Source organism: Calonectris borealis, chromosome 18 (assembly GCF_964195595.1).
Source record: "Calonectris borealis chromosome 18, bCalBor7.hap1.2, whole genome shotgun sequence".
Lineage (NCBI taxonomy): Eukaryota > Metazoa > Chordata > Aves > Procellariiformes > Procellariidae > Calonectris > Calonectris borealis.
In genome coordinates this window covers 7,782,662-7,801,561 of record NC_134329.1, presented here as the reverse complement: position 1 = coordinate 7,801,561, position 18,900 = coordinate 7,782,662, and the positions used below count along the sequence as shown (strand labels likewise).

The 18,900-nt window shown below is 58.3% G+C and overlaps 3 protein-coding genes across 16 annotated transcripts in view; 1 reads left to right on the top strand and 2 right to left on the bottom strand.

Moving 5' to 3' along the window:
* Positions 1-12,269, top strand: part of SH2B3 (SH2B adaptor protein 3) — a 27,064-nt gene extending 14,795 nt beyond the window's left edge. For 3 of the 4 annotated variants that reach the window (XM_075167645.1, XM_075167644.1, XM_075167646.1), the window contains exons 3-8: positions 9,788-9,889; positions 10,155-10,246; positions 10,364-10,446; positions 10,645-10,859; positions 11,161-11,378; positions 11,729-12,269. In XM_075167645.1, the coding sequence (XP_075023746.1) occupies positions 9,788-9,889; positions 10,155-10,246; positions 10,364-10,446; positions 10,645-10,859; positions 11,161-11,378; positions 11,729-12,167 (1,149 nt within the window). In that variant the 3' untranslated portion in view covers positions 12,168-12,269. The remainder of the gene's footprint in view (positions 1-9,787; positions 9,890-10,154; positions 10,247-10,363; positions 10,447-10,644; positions 10,860-11,160; positions 11,379-11,728) is intronic. The other variant, XM_075167647.1, reaches the window with a different exon arrangement.
* On the bottom strand, positions 4,746-7,453 carry LOC142090168 (uncharacterized). The gene is made up of 2 exons (XM_075167648.1): positions 6,168-7,453; positions 4,746-5,750 (listed from the first exon to the last, which is right to left on the bottom strand). Exons 1-2 carry the CDS (start codon positions 7,034-7,036, stop codon positions 5,651-5,653), a joined length of 969 nt encoding a protein of 322 aa, XP_075023749.1. The 5' UTR covers positions 7,037-7,453; the 3' UTR covers positions 4,746-5,650.
* The window catches only part of ATXN2 (ataxin 2), a 57,341-nt gene continuing 50,659 nt past the window's right edge, over positions 12,219-18,900 (bottom strand). For 7 of the 11 annotated variants that reach the window (XM_075167639.1, XM_075167642.1, XM_075167633.1 and 4 more), the window contains one exon: positions 12,219-18,900. In XM_075167639.1, coding sequence (XP_075023740.1) covers positions 18,697-18,900 — 204 coding nt within the window. In that variant the 3' untranslated portion in view covers positions 12,219-18,696. The other 4 variants (XM_075167640.1, XM_075167634.1, XM_075167636.1 and 1 more) reach the window with 2 other exon arrangements.

Genomic DNA, 18,900 nt, shown 5'->3' with positions numbered 1-18,900 from the left:
TGGTGGTGACTTTTTCTATATTTTTTTTTTTTTTTATTCCCCTCTTTTTTTTGGTATCGCAGGGTGAGGGCGCGCAGGGGGAGGGCGATGAGACAAAAGGTTATTTGTCATTTATTAACCACAACTTTTTCCATCCTTGGTCATGCACGGAAAAAACACTTTTAGCAGCGTAACCACAGCCCCGGCGTTAATTGCTGAAGAGCAGAGTTTCTTATTTTGGAAACTGTGTTGCTGGGATGGAGCTCGCCGGGGCTTGATTGGGTTGCGAGGGGAAGGATGCGGGACGGAGCCCCAACCTGCCGCTTCCCCGGGCGCTGGGCTTCTTGGGGTTTGCAGGAGGGGGGCTCGGAGGGTTTCCTTTCTTTTGAACCCCATCCTTTAAAATCCACCCAGCTGCTGTTGGGGGGTCTGTGCCACGACTGGGACCCCTCTGCTCACGGCGGTGATGCTTCGCTCGGAGCCGTCTCCCTCGCAGGGATGCTGCGGAGCTGCTGGGGTAGGAAAGCACCATGTGCAAGCCGAGAAGTGAGCGAAAAATGGAGATATTAAGTGAATCACAGAAAAAGAGACTGGGAAAGCACTCAAGGACTGCGCCGCTTCGCCCCGAGCCTCCCGCAGCTGGGGGTGCGAGGGGCCGCGGGGTGCCGGTGGGTGCGGGGGGGTGCTGGGTCCCACTCAGCCCTGGCAGCCGCTGTGAGATGCCCGGTGGTGGTTTTTGGGTGGTTGTCTTTTTTTTTTTTTTTTTTTTTTTTTCTTTTTTTTACAGCCCAGGATGTGGTTGTTCCGAGGCTGAGTGCAGCTTCTTTCAAAGGTAAATATTTATGAGAGCCTGCGCAAGCAGCGCGGGCTCTGGAAGGATTCATCCCGGCGGCGGGGGCTCGGCCGGGGCGGACCCCCCTCCTCCCCGCCGGGCAGCCGGTCCCAGTTCCGACCGATGTCCGTGATGGGCATCGTGATGTTCAACGTCGTCTTGAGATTATGTTAGAAACGAAGCATTTTGGGCAGGATCTGCTTCCTTCAGCCGGGCGGGGCGCAGCAAGGGGCCGGGGACCAAAATACCCACCCGTGGGGATCGAATGCTCCCGCCTGGGCTCTTGAAGCTCTTGCATCGTCCTGGGTGATGCAAAACCCCCGGGTGATGCAAAACCTTGGGGTGTCCTGGGCATCACAGGGACCCTGTGGGGTCCGTGCTGGACACCCCACGTCCCCCAGCCCTCTGGGGCCGGTTTTGGGGTGACTCAGTCCCCGGCTGCAGCCAGCTCCCGCTTGCACGCAGACACCTTGTTTACTTTCCGCGCTCGTTATTTATTCCAGGAAATTATTAAAGCAGCCCACGCTGGAAGCGAGTTTGGCTTAAAATATAAAAAAAAAAAAAGGAACTGGTGAACGCTGCCTGTTTACAGATCCCGTTTATAGCCTCCGTCTTCCCGAACCCCACTGTGAACGTGAGCCACTGGGCTCTCTGGTTTTGGGGTGATTTGCAGGGTTTTGGGGAGGGAGCGTTGACTCATTAGTGCGGATCTGGCAGCCGCTGAGGTTTATCAATGCACAAAGAGGGGCCGGCAGTCCCGAGGACGGGGTGGGGGTTTCTAGCCAGCTCCCCCCAAATCCTTCCCCACGGGTATGGGTTTACCTGGCGGCTCCTGGGGTTGTGTTTCACAGCGCCCCGGGTTTAATTTAATAAGAAATAGAGGCTCGGTGGGTCGGCGGGGATCCAGGCTGTGTTTTCTTGTGTCGCCGTTCGCCGGTGCTCGGCAGCCGCTCGGCGTGGGAACAGAAGGAGCTTTGTGCCCCCGAGCCAGCGCTTCAGGCCGGCACAACGGTGCCTCTTGTCACCGCTGAGCCCGGTCCCCTCGGGGACGGCTCTGTCCCCCGCCACGGGCTTTGGGGATGCTCGGAGACGGGGTGTCTTGGAAACTCTTTTGTCCCTCCAGTGTTGTGGCTTGAGGATGCTGGCTGGGGTTTGGGGTGGGCAGGGAGGGGTTTTTGGGGAGGTGAGGGCACAGCAGCCCGCAGCGGGGATCGCCTCTCGTGTTTCTCTGCTTAACAGAGGCAGGAAACCTCCTACGCCCAGTGCCCCAAGCCCAGAACAGAGAACCCCATGATGGCGCTCACTGCTGCTGTCAGTAGGTTTCAGAGTGAACAACCTCTGCATGCAGGCAGAGAGGCCAGAGTGTGCCACCCTAGGGTCCTCCCCAGTGACCTTTGAGGGGGTGAGCGGGGCTGGGGGGGCCCTGCAGTGGGGCAGGTGAGAGGCCAGAGTATGCAGGGAAATGGCCCGAATCGGGATCCCAGCCCCCGTCCCCAACACCGGCACTGGCACGGGGCTGCCTGGGGCGGACCTGTCCCTTGGGATCAGCCGTGGGATCAGCAAACGCCCGAGGAAGAGCATTGGGATTAGCTATGCTACCAACCCCCCAGAGCGCTGGGATTAGCCGTGCTGCAAACCTGCGAGGCTGAGCACTGGGATTAGCCGTGGTACGGATCCCTGAGGATAAACAGTGGGATTAGCCGTGGTACGGATCCCTGAGGATAAACAGTGGGATTAGCCGTGGTACGGATCCCTGAGGATAAACAGTGGGATTAGCCGTGGTACAGATCCCTGAGGATAAACCCTGGGATTAGCCGTGGTGCAGATCCCTGAGGATAAACCCTGGGATTAGCCGTGGTGCAGATCCCTGAGGATAAACCCTGGGATTAGCCGTGGTGCAGATCCCTGAGGATAAACCCTGGGATTAGCCGTGGTGCAGATCCCTGAGGATAAACCCTGGCTGAACGGGGAGCTCTGGCTGGGACTCAGGAAAAAAAGGAGAGTTTATCACTTGTGGAGGAAGGGTCAGGCAACTCAGGAAGAATACAGGGATCGCGTTAGGTCGTGCAGAGAGGAAATTAGAAAGGCAAAAGCCCAGCTAGAACTCAACCTGGCCACTGTCGTGAGAGACAACAAAAAATGCTTTTATAAGTATGTTAATGACAAAAGGAGAGCCAAGGAGAATCTCCATCCTCTATTGGATGCGGGGGGGAACGTTGCCACCAAGGACGAGGATAAGGCTGAGGTACTCAACGCCTTCTTTGCCTCAGTCTTTAGTAGTCAGAATGGTTATCCTCAGGGTACTCAGCCCCCTGAGCTGGAAGACAGGGACGACGAGCAGGATAAACCCCCCATAATTCAAGAGGATGAAGTTCATGACCTGCTATGCCACCTGGACGCTCACAAGTCTATGGGGCCGGATGGGATCCACCCGAGGGTACTGAGGGAGCTGGCGGAGGAGCTTGCCGAGCCGCTCTCCATCATTTACCAGCAGTCCTGGTTAACTGGGGAGGTCCCGGACGACTGGAGGCTTGCCAATGTGACGCCCATCTACAAGAAGGGCCGGAGGGAGGATCCGGGGAACTACAGGCCGGTCAGCCTGACCTCGGTGCCGGGGAAGATCATGGAGCGGTTGGTTTTGAGGGCGCTCACGAGCCATGTGCGGGACAACCAGGGGATCAGGCCCAGCCAGCACGGGTTCATGGAAGGCAGGTCCTGCTTGACCAACCTGATCTCCTTCTATGACCAGGTGACCCGCCTAGTGGATGGGGTAAAGGCAGTGGATGTGGTCTACTTGGACTTCAGTAAAGCCTTTGACACTGTCTCCCACAGCATTCTCCTGGAGAAGCTGGCGGCTCACGGCTTAGGTACGCTCTTCGCTGGGTAAAAACCTGGCTGGACGGCCGAGCCCCGAGAGTTGTGGTCAACGGAGTTCAATCCAGTTGGCGGCCGGTCACGAGCGGTGTTCCCCAGGGCTCAGTACTGGGGCCGGTCCTGTTCAATATCTTTATCAACGATCTGGACGAGGGGATCGAGTGCTCCCTCAGTCAGTTTGCAGTGACACCAAGCTGGGCGGGAGTGTTGATCTGCTGGAGGGTGGGAAGGCTCTGCAGAGGGACCTGGACAGGCTGGGTCGATGGCCGAGGCCAATGTATGGGGTTCAACAAGGCCAAGTGCCGGGTCCTGCACTTGGGTCACAACAACCCCAGGCAACGCTGCAGGCTTGGGGAAGAGGGGCTGGAAAGTGCCCAGAGGAAAAGGACCTGGGGGTGCTGGTCGACAGCGGCTGAACATGAGCCGGCAGTGTGCCCAGGTGGCCAAGAAGGCCAACGGCATCCTGGCCTGTATCAGAACTGGTGTGGCCAGCAGGAGCAGGGAGGTGATCGTGCCCCTGTACTGGGCACTGGTGAGGCCGCACCTCGAATCCTGTGTTCAGTTTTGGGCCCCTCACTACAAGAAGGACATGGAGGTGCTGGAGCGTGTCCAGAGGAGGGCAACGAAGCTGGTGAAGGGCCTGGAGCACAAGTCTGATGGGGAGCGGCTGAGGGAACTGGGGGTGTTCAGCCTGGAGAAGAGGAGGCTGAGGGGAGACCTCATCGCGCTCTACAACCACCTGAAAGGAGGTTGTAGCGAGGTGGGGGTTGGTCTCTTCTGCCAAGTAACAGCGATAGGACGAGAGGAACTGGCCTCAAGTTGCGCCAAGGGAGGTTTAGACTGGACATTAGGAGAAATTTCTTTACTGAAAGAGTGGTCAGGCCTTGGAACAGGCTGCCCAGGGAAGTGGTGGAGTCACCGTCCCTGGAGGTATTTAAAAGACGTGTAGATGAGGCGCTTGGGGACATGGTGTAGTGGCATGGTGTGTTGGGTTGACGGTTGGACTCGATGATCTTAGAGGTCTTTTCCAACCTGTATGATTCTATGATTCTATGATTAGCCGTGGTGCAGATCCCTGAGGATAAACCCTGGGATTAGCCGTGGTGCAGATCCCTGAGGATAAACCCTGGGATTAGCCGTGGTGCAGATCCCTGAGGATAAACCCTGGGATTAGCCGTGGTGCAGACACCCAAGGACACGTGCTGGGATTATCTATGATGCAAAGTCCCCGAGGACGAACGCCGGGATTACCCACGGTGCAAACCCCCGAGGACGATCGCCGGCACAGCAGACACCTTGCACCCTCCAGCGCGACCCTTGGTGCCCCCCACCCAGCCCCACAGGACCCCTGTCGCCGCCCCGCTGCCCTGCGCCGGGGGCAATGGGACGTGTGTCCCCTCCAGTTCGCCCGGCATCCCCCGGGATGGGGCTGCGTGCCGCCGTGCTCCTGGGAAACTTCACAAAACTCCCAGGGCCGTGGGCGCGGGATAGGGTTTTATGCCGGCGTAACCCGGCACTCGCACCCCTGCAGATCTCGGTGGCCTGTCTGTCCGTCCGTCCCGGGCTCAGCCATGCCCGGGCACGCTGCAGCGGCGACTGAGGTTTGTCCCTTGCGTAAGGGGTACACGGCGGGCTCCGCGATTTACAAGGAGCGACAAATCTCGCCTGTATCCGTCGGGGACCTCGCACAAGGGCTCGCGGCGCTTCCCGCGGCGTGACTCAGAGTGGAAGCGAAAGAGCCGGCGCGGGGAAATCCCCGGCGCGTGGAGGGTCTGGCAGCAGCGCCCGCTGCTCTCGAAGGATTTGCTCTCTGCTCGGCACAGTCCCGGCCTGCCAGCCCTGCCGTCATCGCCGTGCCACCGCCGTCATCGCCGTGCCACCGCCGTCATCGCCGTGCCACCGCCGTCATCGCCGTGCCACTGCCGTCATTGCTGTGCCACTGCCGTCATTGCTGTGCCACTGCCGTCATCGCTGTGCCACCACTGTCATCCCTGTGCCACCACCGCCTTTGCCAGCAGGGGACAGGGCGCTGGCCAAATCCGCAGGGAAAGGTGGGTGGCTCCGGCTCCCTCCCGCGCAAACCAGCATTGCGGGTGGTGGCAGCATTTTGGGGACCCAGGAGGAATCGGCTGAGCCTGGGGTGTCTGGGCGGGCAGTGGGTGCCAGCACCCTGCCGGTGCGCGGGCGGTGCCGTTGCCGGTCAAACCTAGAGGTGCCCGTGGCTCTCCCGGCCAGCGTGGCAGCGGGATTTCGCTCTCGTTCTTGGAAAGCTGGCTGCCTTCCGCTTCACCCCAGCGAAAAAAGCTCTCCCAGCATCTGCAGTGTCCCCTGTGCGTCCATGCAGGGCTCCCTACCGCAGCCGCTCCGGGCGTCACAGCGAGAGCTTTCCCGGCACGTGCGGGCGGGCTGCGAGGAGTTTTGCTTCCAAAAAAAAAAAAAATAGAAATCCAAAACATCCTTGTTGTAGAGGTCGGGGGGCGACCCGCTGTGCCAAGCCAGCCCTCCCGGTTTCCCCACCGCCGCTCGCACGTGAAAGCAAGAAAAGCAAGCCGAAAGGTGTGCTGCGAAGGCTGCCGGAGGGAGGATCACCGCGAAAGGAGCCGGCGGCGCTCGGCGGCACGGGCAGCACCGCGACCACCGGCACGCTTCCTCGCGTAAACACAGGTAGTAAAAAGAGTGGCGGGCGAAGGCGCTGCGGTGAGAGCTGTTACTGGGGGTTTGCAAGGCGGAAACGCAGCAGCTCCTCTCCGCGCCTGCAACGCCCGAGCGCAGCTGTGACCTTGGCCTGACCTTCAGCTCGCGCTCCTGGCACGACCACAGCGCCGAGCCGGCGTCGGTCTCCTTCCTATATTTGGCAGATGCCGGCAAACCCCACTTTCTCCCGGCCGCCCTGCCCTGCCCAGGTGCGCGGTGGCCGCGGATGCCGTGCCGGCGCTCCCGTGCCGTGCTGGTTCTCCCCGTGCCGCGCCGGTGCTCCCCGTGGCACCCCGCAGGGACCCGCCGGGGGTCGGGGATGCGGGGACGCAGGGTGCAGTGGGGTGTCCCCCCCGGGTCAAGCCGTGGGCTCTGGTGGGATGCTCTGGGCAGGGAGCAGGAGGGAGTTTCACCCCGGGGGCATTTTCCTCCATCTTCCAGTTTGCCCCATGTCCCCTGCCACTGGGGACAGCGCTGGCCTGGCTGGAGCTTCGTATTTTTAAACCCTAGAAAAATCCCCTGCAAAGAACAAAAATACGAATCCCAGGGGTCAGCAGACCCCAGGTGGAGGATGCCGCTCCCAAGCACTGAATTTAAGTAGGCGCCGCGAGCCGGTGGGGCTTCTCCGTCCCCAGCCGACGGGACCGTCGTCCCCATCGGTGGCCCGATGTCCCCAGCAGTGCCTGGCCGCTGTCAGCCCCCACAGGGAGGGGCAGTCTGGGGGAGCCGGGCCGCATCCTGCTGCTGTCAGCCCTGTGAGCTGGAGATCACCCGTGTCACACCCCAGGACGGCCGGTTTTGCATGCCGGGTGTCAGGTCCGGGGATGCCGCAGCGGTGGCACAGTGGCGGCTGTGTCCTGGGGGCTTGGGAGTGCAGCTTTACGGGGCATCGTGTCCACAGGTGATTTTGGGGGGATGCTCAACCTTGTGGGTTTCCCCCGTGTGCACAGGATCCTTTGGGAAGCGGTGGGGTGAAGTCTCTGGGGTGGGAGCTGATGCCGCTTGGGCTGGGAGCTGAACTGGGGCAACATCCTGAGCATCCTGAGCATCCCATCCCATCCCATCCCATCTCATCCCGAGCACCCCACCCCACCCCACCCCATCCCATCCCATCCCGAGCACCCCATCCCACCCCATCCCACCCCATCCCACCCCATCCCATCCCATCCCATCCCATCCCGAGCACCCCATCCCATCCCATCCCATCCCGAGCACCCCACCCCACCCCACCCCATCCCATCCCATCCCATCCCGAGCACCCCATCCCATCCCATCCCATCCCGAGCACCCCACCCCACCCCATCCCATCCCATCCCATCCCATCCTGAGCATCCGGAGCATCCGGAGCATCCCATCCCATCTGGAGCACCCTGAGCATCCCAAGCCCAGCCGGCAGCGGGGGGGTACCCAGCCCCACGACGCTGCCGTGGCACCTCTCTTGCCGAGAAGGAGCCTGTGGGCGCCGGGCGAAGACGCGGCGTGTTGAGTGTGCAGTTTTGGTTACCGAGAAAGGGATTTCTCGGTACCGGCCGCCATCGAGCAGGGCATCTTGCGGTCAGGTGCGGCGGTTCGGGGGGGCGGGGGCACCGTGCCTGCGGTAGGCACTTCTCCGAAGCCAGACTGGTTTTTCGGGCGCCGTATCTCTCTGCTGCATCATTTCCTTCTCCCTTCGCGCTCCCCGTCTGCGCTCGCTCCGGGGAGTGACGCAGGGGGCTTCGCCGAACTCCCTTTTCCTGGAATTTCCCACTTCTTAGGAAAGCGGGAGGCCAACCCCAACGCCGTGGTGGGGATGGGTGCCGATAACCCCCACCGTGCCTGCGAGCTCGGGGACGTGCCGGGCGTCACAAGCCACGCAGCCAGGAAAGCAGCCAGGATGGGCAACCCCTTCGCTTTGTCCCTGCAGGACTTTGCACGGGACGCCGTTATCTTCCAAGGACGGCAAAAAAAAATAAAACTCCTTCGGGATAAAGCACCGGTGCTGCTGTGGCGGCTCGCGGCACCCCCGGCCCCGCCGGCGACAGTGATTGCTGCAGCTGCAATCACTGTCGCCGGCGGGACCGGGGGTGCCGCGAGCCGCCGCGGTAGCGCCAACCCCGTTGCACGATACCGTACGGCGAACGACTTCTAAGAACTTTCTTTTCGGCGCTGATAAGGGCTGATCCCTCTCGCGCTGCGTTTCCGGCCCCAAAGTACACCGAGTCCTCGGTCGAGAGTGTCGAGGGAGGGAGGAAGAAGAGGGGGGGATGGCAAAAAAAAAATAAAAAAGCAACCACACATGGTTTGGTTGGGTGACCAGCACGGCGTGGAGCGTGCCGTGTCCCCCCAGCGCCCGGTGGGGACCCCCTTGGGGTTGTGCGGCTGGTTAGGGATGGGGAGGGGGTGGCTTTGCCGCGAGCGTCGCAAGCTCAGAGCAAAATTTGGTTGGCGAAGCGCCTGCAGCCCGGCATCGCGCGCGGGGACGGTGGCCGTGGGTTGGAGGGCGGCACCAGGGCCGGCGCAGGGTGCGGCGACTCAGCCCGGGGGATGCTGAAGCCGCCGCGTGAATCACGGCCAGCCAAAATTTTGTCATGCTGGCCCGGCCAAGGGGGACGAGTGTGCCCGGCACACACCGGCACCGGCTGGGCTTTACCGGAGTACACGGGGCGGCTCGCTTGTGCTTGGCTCCGGCCACGGGGAGGAGCATGGAGGGGTCGGCTCCATCGCCCAGCACTGGTGCAGGGGGGTCCCTGGGGTGTTTTGCACCCAGAATGGTCCCCAGCGCCCCGGATGCAGCCCGGTCCCGGTGGCGGCTGGGCGGGCGCCACGTGCCGCAGCCTCGCGGCGGTCAGCGGCTGGTTTGCCAGCGCCCGGGGCGCGCTGGGCAGCAGGGGAACCGAAAGCTGCCCGGAGGGGTATTATTAGCCTTTCTGGAAGTGTTTGCTCAGCATTTTGTCATGTGCCTGGGTCAGCGCCAAACCAGCCGGGCGGCTGCGGGGAGCTCTCGGCACGCCACTGCCGAGCGCGCTGCCGACCCCCTGCACCCATAACCGGGGTGCTCCCTGCCTGCACCCCAATTTCCCCATCGGTGCCCAGTCTCCCTGCCGTGCTGGGAACCCCCTTCTCCCTCTTCTCCCCCACCTATCCCTCTGCTGCCAGGTCCTTGGGGGCCACCGAGATGGGTCCCCCCTCTGGGCCCTGCTCGGCCCCCCCGGGGTGCCCCGACTGTGGCCGGGCAGTGCCGTGCCGGGTACTTCCTTGCCGGTGGGGCATTGCCCTGCAGAGCCGGGTATTTTCTTGCCGACTGCCGTGCCTCGGGTGGCTCCCGGCAGGCTCGACCCCCCCATCCCGGCAAAGCAGCGGGACGTGGGGTGGCGTTTCGGGGTGTGGGGGTGTCGGGGCTCAGCTCAGCCGCCGCGCTCCCCTCTGCAGGGCTCCAAGCCGAAGCTGCACGCCGCCTGCTCCGCCGTCCAGGAGGTGCGGAGGTGCACACGCCTGGAGATGCCCGATAACCTCCACACCTTCGTCCTCAAGGTAGGGCCTGGCCGAGGGGGGTCCGCAGCCGGCCCTGGGGCCTTTCCCGCTCTCTGGTGCGCACGTGGCTGCCGAAAGCTCCTGTGCCAAATTTCGGTTCCTCTTCCCAGCCGGGGAGGGGGTGCACGGGGGGGGATGCGGCATTCAGGGTGGGGGATGCTCTGCCCCAGCGTGGGACTTGGTCGGTCCCCACTTGCGGGTGGGTGGGAGGGGGATGCACTTCTCTCTCTCTGAAGCCCCCTTGTCCCTCTCTGATGTCCCCCAGGTCACCAACGCCACCGATGTCCTGTTCGAGGCGGGGGACGAGCAGCAGCTCAGCTCCTGGACGGCTGAGATCCGGGAGTGTGTGCGCAGGGGGTAAGCGCCCGGCGGGCGTCCCTGAGCCTGGGGACGGTGACAGCCGCTCCGTGTCCCTCAGCACCGTGCCGGCCGCCCGCTGCCAGCGCTCAGCCTGGCTTCTCCCGTCCCCGGCAGGTCCGACATGGGCGACCCCGAGCTCCTGGCGTGCCGGCACCCCGACCCCGCGGCCGCCAGCCCCACCAGCACCGACAGCCAAGGTGAACAGCGGGGACAGCCAGGGGACCCCAGGGACAGAGCATCCCTCGTCGGGGGGGTCTCTGCATCCTGCTGTGGCCAGCCGGGCTGCTCGGGCATCCCCAAATGGCATGGCAGGGGGGCAGAGCCAGAGGGGAGGGGGACGGGGGCGATGGGGAGGGGTCCCCACTCCCGGGGTGCTCATCCCTGTGCCCTGGCAGGGGCGACGCCGGGGGACCCGGGGGAGGCGGCGGGGCCGAAGATGGAGCAGTTCCTCTCCTCCTGCCCCTGGTTCCACGGGCCCATCTCCCGCGTGAAGGCGGCTCAGCTGGTGCAGCTGGGGGGGCTGGAGGGCCACGGCGTCTTCTTGGTGCGGCAGAGCGAGACGCGCCGCGGCGAGTACGTGCTCACCTTCAACTTCCAGGGCAGAGCAAAGGTACGGGCGGGAGAGGGGCTGGGGCAGGGCGGGGGAACCTCGCAGGAGCCCCTCGGGCAGCCCCCCGCCCCACCACGGCACGGTCCCTGTCCCATCGCATCCCACCCCAGGGAGATGCTCTCCTTGCCTGGTCCTTGCCCCGACGTTTGCGAGCTGGTGACCCCATCCCCGCTCCTGGGGGGGCAAAACCCCCTGCAGCGAGCAGGGCACCGCGGGCTGGGGGTACAGCACATCATGCTAAGGCCCTTTGTCCCCCCCCCACCCCCCAAACATCCCCGTGTCCCCCCATCATCTCCTCCAGCAAGGGAGCCGGTGGAAGGGTAACAGGTCCGTGCTCCTCCCCGCAGCACCTGCGGCTGGCGCTGACGGAGCGGGGCCAGTGCCGCGTCCAACACCTCCGCTTCTCCTCCATCGTGGAGATGCTGCACCACTTCCATCGCTACCCCATCCCGCTGGAGTGCGGGACAGCCTGCGACGTCCGTCTGTCCAGCTACGTCGTCGTCCTGCCCCAGCCGCAAGGTACGCGGGCACGGAGGGACGGGGACGTTCCCGTGGGGTGCAGGGGTGGGGGGTGCAGGGTCCCCGGGGTGGATGCGGGTGCCGCGGGGCTGGGCAGAGCTGGGCCCTTCGGCCGCACGTGGTGGTGGAGGGGGGGAAGCGGAAGCATCCGGGCAGCGGCACAAAAGGTGACTCCCGAGCTCCCGGCTTCCTCTTTTGAGAAAGGAGAAGCTTCCCCAAACCACCGGCTGCTCCCCGCTGCAGCCAGGGCGGGTGCGGGATGCGCCCTGCACCCCAACCCCGATACCCGCAGCGGGGGCAGCGGGGCAGGAGCATCCCACCCACCGGCCGTCTCTCCCCTCCGCCCGCAGCTCCCGGCTCCGGCAGCACGGTCCCTCTCCCCCTGCCCGTTCCCAGCTGGAGCCCCGAATTCAGCCTCGCCACCGCCGGCTCCTCCTGCCCCCACGGCCCCGACGAGCCCCCCCCGGGTCCCCCGCCGGAGCAGATCTTCCACCTGGTGCCGCCGCCGGCCGAGCTGGCGCAGAGCCTGCGCCCGAGCGGGGCGGCCGCGGCCCCCGGCCCCCGGCACCGCGATTCGGACTACGAGGCGGAGGCACCGGGCCGGGGTCACGTCCGCGCCATCGACAACCAGTACACGCCGCTCTGACCGGCGCTGCGCCGGCACTGGGATGCACTTTCGGGTGGAGAAATCCTAGAGACCTTCTGGGGATCCCATCAAGCGAAAGAATGTACTTCGTTTCTTCCTTCTGGTTAGGGATGATTATTGTATTTTTACAAGGAAGGGGGTAATTTTTCACTCCAGTACGGGTGTGCTCCCTCTTGTCGGCCTGTTAAAGGGCCTTTTATTTTTATTTTTTGTTGTTATTATCAAAGCTTTCTCGTTACTGTTTACACACGCCGCTCCTGCCTGCGTCCCTGCGTGCCGAGCATCGCGCGGTCGGGCTCGGTCTCCCGCCTGTCCCTGACACGACAGCGCCCAGCGAAGGAACCGGGGTCTTGCGTTACACCCATATGATTGGAGAAAGGAGAAAAAAAAAAAAAAGGAGGGGGTGGGGGGGAAGTGGATTATAAATTCATCGACCAGTTGCTGCTCTGGGCTGCGCGCAGGCGAAGACGAGCCCCGTCCTCCCGCCCCAGCACGTGCTGCCGCTGCCAAACCCTCCAGCAAACCCCGACCTGCCGGAGCTGAGCTCCCGCGTCGGGCGAAGATGACGATCGCGATCAGAGTTTGGGCTTTATTTTTAGATAAGGCAAAAACTGGCTTTTCTTGCTCTTCTTTTTTAACCTAGCACAGTTGCAGTCACTCCCCGCACCAGCCAGAGAAATACTTACACCAGCACCTTGCTAATTAAGACGTGAACACTAACTGCTCCGTCATTAATAATGTCACTAGGTGAGAACTAATGCTGTGACTGACGGCAAATAACCCCTCCTGGTGACGGAAGCCTTTTATCCTGGTGACGGAGGCATTTTAGGCACAAATCTAAAGTGAGGTTTTCCTCCCAAACATTTTTTTACCTCGCCAGCACAGGCGGCTGCCCACCCCGCTCTCGCTTGCCTCTTCCCCCCCCCTCCCAAAACACTGCGTGACGAAGAGTTTGGTAGGATTTAAAGCTATGCAACGGCCTCTCGCAGGCGAGGGGGTGCCATCTCCCGCGGGAATCACTGTGCATCCAGCAAATCCCCGGGGCTCCGTGTCCCCGTCCCCGGCGAAGGCACCCGCACAAGGGGAGCAGCGCCGGAGCCGTTTTCAGGCTCTGCAGCCGTCGGTGCCGCCGAGCCCGAGGTGCTGCTTCACCTGGGGCGGCCAACGCGGCCGCGCCGAGAGAGGAACCGCTTCGTAGAAGCTGCCGTTATTTTAAGAATAAGGAAGGGGCTGGAGCCGTTGCGACACGCGGGAGGGGATGTTCGCAGCATTCAACTTCCAGATTTCTCAGCGCAGCCCGTGCGGCGCTCCCCGGGATTTCAGATGCAAAACTTGCCTTGAAATTGTGTTACAGGAAAGGCTTTTTATTTTAATTTTTTTTTTTTCCTTGAGGTGGGAGCCCTTAGGAGCGTTAACATTTAGGAATTAATTTGAAAGCAAGCAAACAAAAAGCCTCGTGGAGCCGAGTTAGGGAGTTTTGCAAAAATCCAGCCTTTAGGCAGGGCTTTGCCGTTAAGCCAGCGCGTGGTGAGCCCGGTTGGCAGTCAAAGCCCGAGGAGCCAAGCTCTGCTCAAGGTCAGGAATTGAAGGGTAGGATCACGGCGCGGTTGTGCTGGGCTGGACCAGAAAGGGCAGACGTAGCGCAGGCAGGGACCAGGACCGGGCAGGGCCAAAATAGCCAGAGCCAAACGCAAATCTGGTTTTATAAGTAGTAATCAAAGGATGAGGGCTGGGAGAAACTGGATACCATCGACTTGAGACCTCTCCCGGGCTGTCTTTGTACATTCAGAGCAGGCAAGGTCTTTCCCCTCCCACACACTCCGTTTAAAACAACTTGAAAATGGGCGCAAATGGGGAGCAATCCTGTGTTTCGGCAGGGCCCGGCGTTTCCCGGCGCTCAGCACACACCGTTGCACGCTCACTTTTGAAACCGGAGCATTAAGAGGGAATTGCGCTGGCTGGTCGCACCTCCAGCGCTGCCAAACCCGGCGAGGCTGCCGGAGAAACAAAGGCAGCCCTGTCCTCGGCTGGAGCTTCTCGGCCGTATCCGCATCCCATTTTCCTCCCCGGACGAGCACAAAGGCTGCACCGAACGGCAGGAATGTATAGCCCAGGCTGGTTTGTGCCAGGCAAGCCAGCTCCCTTCATTGCTAATAACTAACTCCCCGTGGTCTTGCATTTATAGGGATGAAGAAGGGAAGGGGAGGAAGCATAGCACAAGTTGTTGGCTCCTTCGCCTGCTTGGTGCGTGGTTGCCGGAGCATATACGCCTTGGAAAACACTTGCTAAATCTTGCTAAGGCTCAAAGAGCTAATTTTAGTCCTGCTGAGCTCCAGGCAGCCACATTCAAAGGGGTCTTTCCCCAAAAGACGAGGGGGCCTCACCCGAATCACCCGACGCTCAGAGCATCTGCAACAAAGATCGGGCTGGGAAAAGGGATCGCTGTTCGCAGCCGGCGCAGCCCTCGCCAGATAAATCAGATGCTGCTGCTGCTGGGATGGGTTGTTTTGGCGCGCCGGGGCTTATTGTTCGAGCGCCAACAACTAAACATGCACGTGCATGTGGTATTTTTAACCTGCAGTTTAATTGCAAGGGGTTTCTCTGTAGTTTAAATGGAAATTGCTGTGCTTGATTAGGAAAATATATGTTGAGTTCATTATCGCCCCGTCAGGCACTTCCCCTGTGCAAACAAACTCCGGTGGATGCGAACTCCTGTTCTCCCCACTAGTGAGCAATGGGAAAGTCGTTCTGATTCTTTCGTAGAGTTATTTCCATCTCAGAGCTCACCAAGGTAGCCAAGGGCTGTTCGGCCACCCAGCTCCACCATCTCCGCACCTTAGTCCTCTGCTCGGCCGCAGCTGGGACCCACTGTGGTCCCAACCCCAGCTGCGCCAGGACCCAAGGGTTTTTTTGGGCTATTTCCCCAGCTCTGAAGGGCTGAGTTTGAAATCCCGTTTCTCCTAGAAAGCGACACAGGTCAGAGCCTGACACGCAGCCCTACCTCTGCTCCTGCCAGCACGCGTTATTCCAGCCCCTCGGGTACTCCTCTTCATTACAGCAGTGGGCAAGAGCATCAAGCCATTCCATTATATGGAATATAAGCAACCTGAAGGAATTTTGATATTTTTCTAAACTTGGGAAAAGAGCCCAGGACTTGGCAGGTTTAGTTCCCCAGCCCACGTGGGCTTTTATCAGCCTTTATGAAGTATCAGCGCTGAGTTTTGGGAGGAGGGGAAGCCAAGGGAAGAGACCCTGCATGGCTGCGTGCTGCAGGTACAGCCGCCTCCTGGGCTCCACGGAGGAGAAAGAGCGTTCCCTTAGAGCTGAAATAAAGTCAGACGTGACCGCCGAGGTCCTGGAGAGGGGCACGTGCAACACGAGTTCGGATCCAACGTAACAAAGCCACGACCCAAGCGGCAGCGCCTCTCGGTGCCTTTGGCTGGAGCCGTTGCCCGACGACCGCGCACGCAGCCCCCCGAGGAGAGGGCCGTTAGGGAGGGAAGCCCCGTTTCAGCCTAACTCAGGGCAGTTGTTTTTGGCAACAAAAATGCAAAACAGGCAGTGCCTTCGCTCTCTCTGACAGCAGGGACCTGGTTTAGGACATAACCTAAGACTTGGGTCCAGCCAGAACTTCTCCCCCTCATCTCGATCGGAAACCACTCGCCCTTTGCTGACAGACCCTCCCCATCGGTGGCTTCTGCGTGTCCGTAAGGTGACAGGTTCTGAAGAAGTTCGTGATGGGAAGCATTATTCAATCGCTTCATCCATCCCTCCCCCCTGCATCCCAGCCCTGAGGAACGGCACCAGCAATCCGGAGCAGGTTACCGAACACTGACACCCCCCTTGCCTTACCGATGGTTTCTGCATCAAAATTATTTTGGGGCAAAGCTTCTAGGAAGAGGTGCAGGTCCGGGGTGAAGCCAAAGCTTCTCCTTTCTTACAGCCTCCGGACCGCAGAACACCGCTGTCATCCAACCAGTTTTACTCTAACAAGCATATTAAGCCTTGAAATCTTAACTAACAGGTTTGAGTATTCAAAATTTTAATTTAAGCTTGTTTGAGGCAAACGGACCCAACCTTTGCCAGCAACTACCAGAGGTGGGGGAGGCGACTCTGCATTCTCTAACTCAGCCTTTAGCAGCGTTATTAAAGCCAACAGTTTGTTGGATGAAAAGCCTATCAATCTAAAAATTCTACTTTTCACCTGCACAGAATTCTTCTTGTATAGTAGGTTTTTCTGTATATTGTTTCTGTATGTACTGTACAAGTAACTTATTCTTGAATAATGCAATTTTACCATAATATAAAAAACCCTGCTCTTAATAAACTGTTTTTAGAACTCGTTTCTCGCTTTTAGTCTTTAGTCAGATTCTCTCTAGGTGCCGGGATACTATTTTAACAGATCCTTTAAGGCTGCTAAAAGACAGAAACTCTCCCTTGGGAATGAAAAGAAAGCCGACAGCCTCTGTGACAAGCTGTTCCTTCTCAGAAGACTCATTCCAGGAGTCCTGCCCCAAGTCACCATCACCGTCTGCGATGGTCTCGTGCCCCCTGCTGCCCACCTGAACACGAACTCATTACATTTTACTGCACTGCTGACCTGGAAGGATTAAGGCAGGAGCTGCAGCAGTATTTGTATTCCCCTGTACGTTTTTCACCAAGCCACGATGGGATGCAACGGCTGCCCATGAAAGGCTGCACATACAACAGCTTGTCCTGCCTCTGAAGAGCAACTACAGCATCATCCAGTTTAACCAGCATCATCTGCTAAGGAACGCTTACCCCCATTTCTTCCTTTCCTTCTCCAGCAGCACCGTGTCGTGTATAGTTTTATCATGTTAAGCCTCAAGGCCCAGTTGTGACATCTTCACAGAACAGTGCAAGGCTGAGGCGTTAGGGAATAGACCTGAATACAAGAAATTGTTTAAAACCTGTACCGAACTTCGGATCTTGAAACGTTTGACTTGTTATTGCAATGGCCCTGCAAGTCAAATACGACTGATGTGGTTTCACAGCGGGGACACACACACGCGGTACGGCAGCAGCACACAACAGAAACACACGGCAAAGCTTACCTGATGCTAAATAAAACATTCACTCCGATGTGGATCGAAAGCTGGAGAACACAAAGTAAGATACTGGTAAAACAAGACACAAACACTAAGTAGGTCAGTTTTTAAAACTTTTTTTATTTTTTAATTTTTTTTTAAGTTTTTATTTTATATTATCTACAAAGTAAAAGTTTTCTTAACTTAAAAGTTACATCACTGTCTCACGATAGTGATTATCTCATCAAACGTGATTTATAAATAATAATTCATCAGTTTGACGATTAGAATTTTTTTTTTTACTGAACCTGTTTCAAGTTTAGTTAGAAGTAAAAGGGATCTCCAAGTCTTGATTTTTAGTGATAATAGCAGCAAGAATCACTCTTGTTACTTCTTTTGCTAGCTGATGAGTTCATAACTTTGAAGGGTCATTAAAAAATAAATAACTTCCAGTTTTCAGCAAGCAGAGTTGGGGCACTTGCAGGACTCTGATACAGTGCATGGAATTATGGAATAGCCCACAAGTTCCTAAATGCCTCTACTCAGTCCGAATCTCTCCCACTGCAAGATGAACTGTTAGCATTCCTAGTGGATGTTACAAGAAATCAATTTTTTTTTTTTTAAACAAAATAAAATGAAATTCTAGTTTTCTGTGCTTCCAGTTGGCAGAAGCAGTAGAAGGAGGGTATTTGGCCTACAAAAGGTATCCAGCCTTTCAGTTATTCCAGATGAGCCTTACAACTGCTGTTGGTGGTGGGCTTGTACTGTAAAAAAAAAGTTCAAATGTAAATAATAAATTGGCAAGCCACACAACAGTTTGCTAGTAAAGTGGTCACAGGACAACTACTGAGCTGAACTTTTTCTTTTTTCTTTTTTTTTTTTCTTTTTCTCTTTTTTTTTTTTTTTTTTTTTTTAAAAATGAACAAACAAAACCCTGCATATCAAGATGTCCTTTGGATGTTTTTTTCCCTACCTAAACCCTCAGAAAGCAGCCTTGTTCTGCTCTCACATTCCCCAAGAAACAAAATCAGGTAACTACTTCACTACAGAAGTTTAGAGGCTGTTTGGAAATGAGTAATAAAGAAACCTAGGTAAGGTTAAATTTAAAGCGGAAAGTAGTCATACAGCACCTACTTTTGCCAAAAAGTAAAGCTGCAGAACGTTACTCTGAATTAAAGATTAGACTTCAATTGTCACTTTACTTCAGTTATTAGAAGTCTTACAGCCCTACCCCCAAGCAACATTTTCACTCCTATCCTCAAGACCGATCACTTTAAATTTAGTAAGACCCCAGATCATTATAAACAGGCTACACAGACAGTCCATCCCCCACGGCAAAACCACAGCAAAACCTGGAAGAACAGTCCCACAGTGCCAGTGTCTGCATAGTTATCCATTTCTCTACTTCAGCTAGAGAGAAGCAAAGTCTGTCCTAAATTAGCTAAATCTCGTACGCTTATCTAGGCTCGCATTTGGGCTGGCAAAGTGTAAATGCTAAATGCAGAAACAGTCTGCCTTCAGCAGCCTGCCACTCCACAAGGACATCTTAAGGTTGTTTTTTTTTTTGTTCTTTTCCCCAAATCTGGTTCATAACAGTTCTCCTCGCTACTACGACCTGGCTCAGTTAAGGTGCAGGTCTCCCGGGCACACACTCCTCACCTGAAGGGTGCGTCATATAGGGGAAATGTGTTGTTGTCGAGACTGGAATGGGCTGTAGTGCACTTTGAGCGATGGCGGCTTGGGGACCACCAGGTGGCTGTGTCGTCATTAGCATCATTGGAGCATGGGCAGTTGGGTGAGAAGGAACCATTCCTGACTGTACATGAGC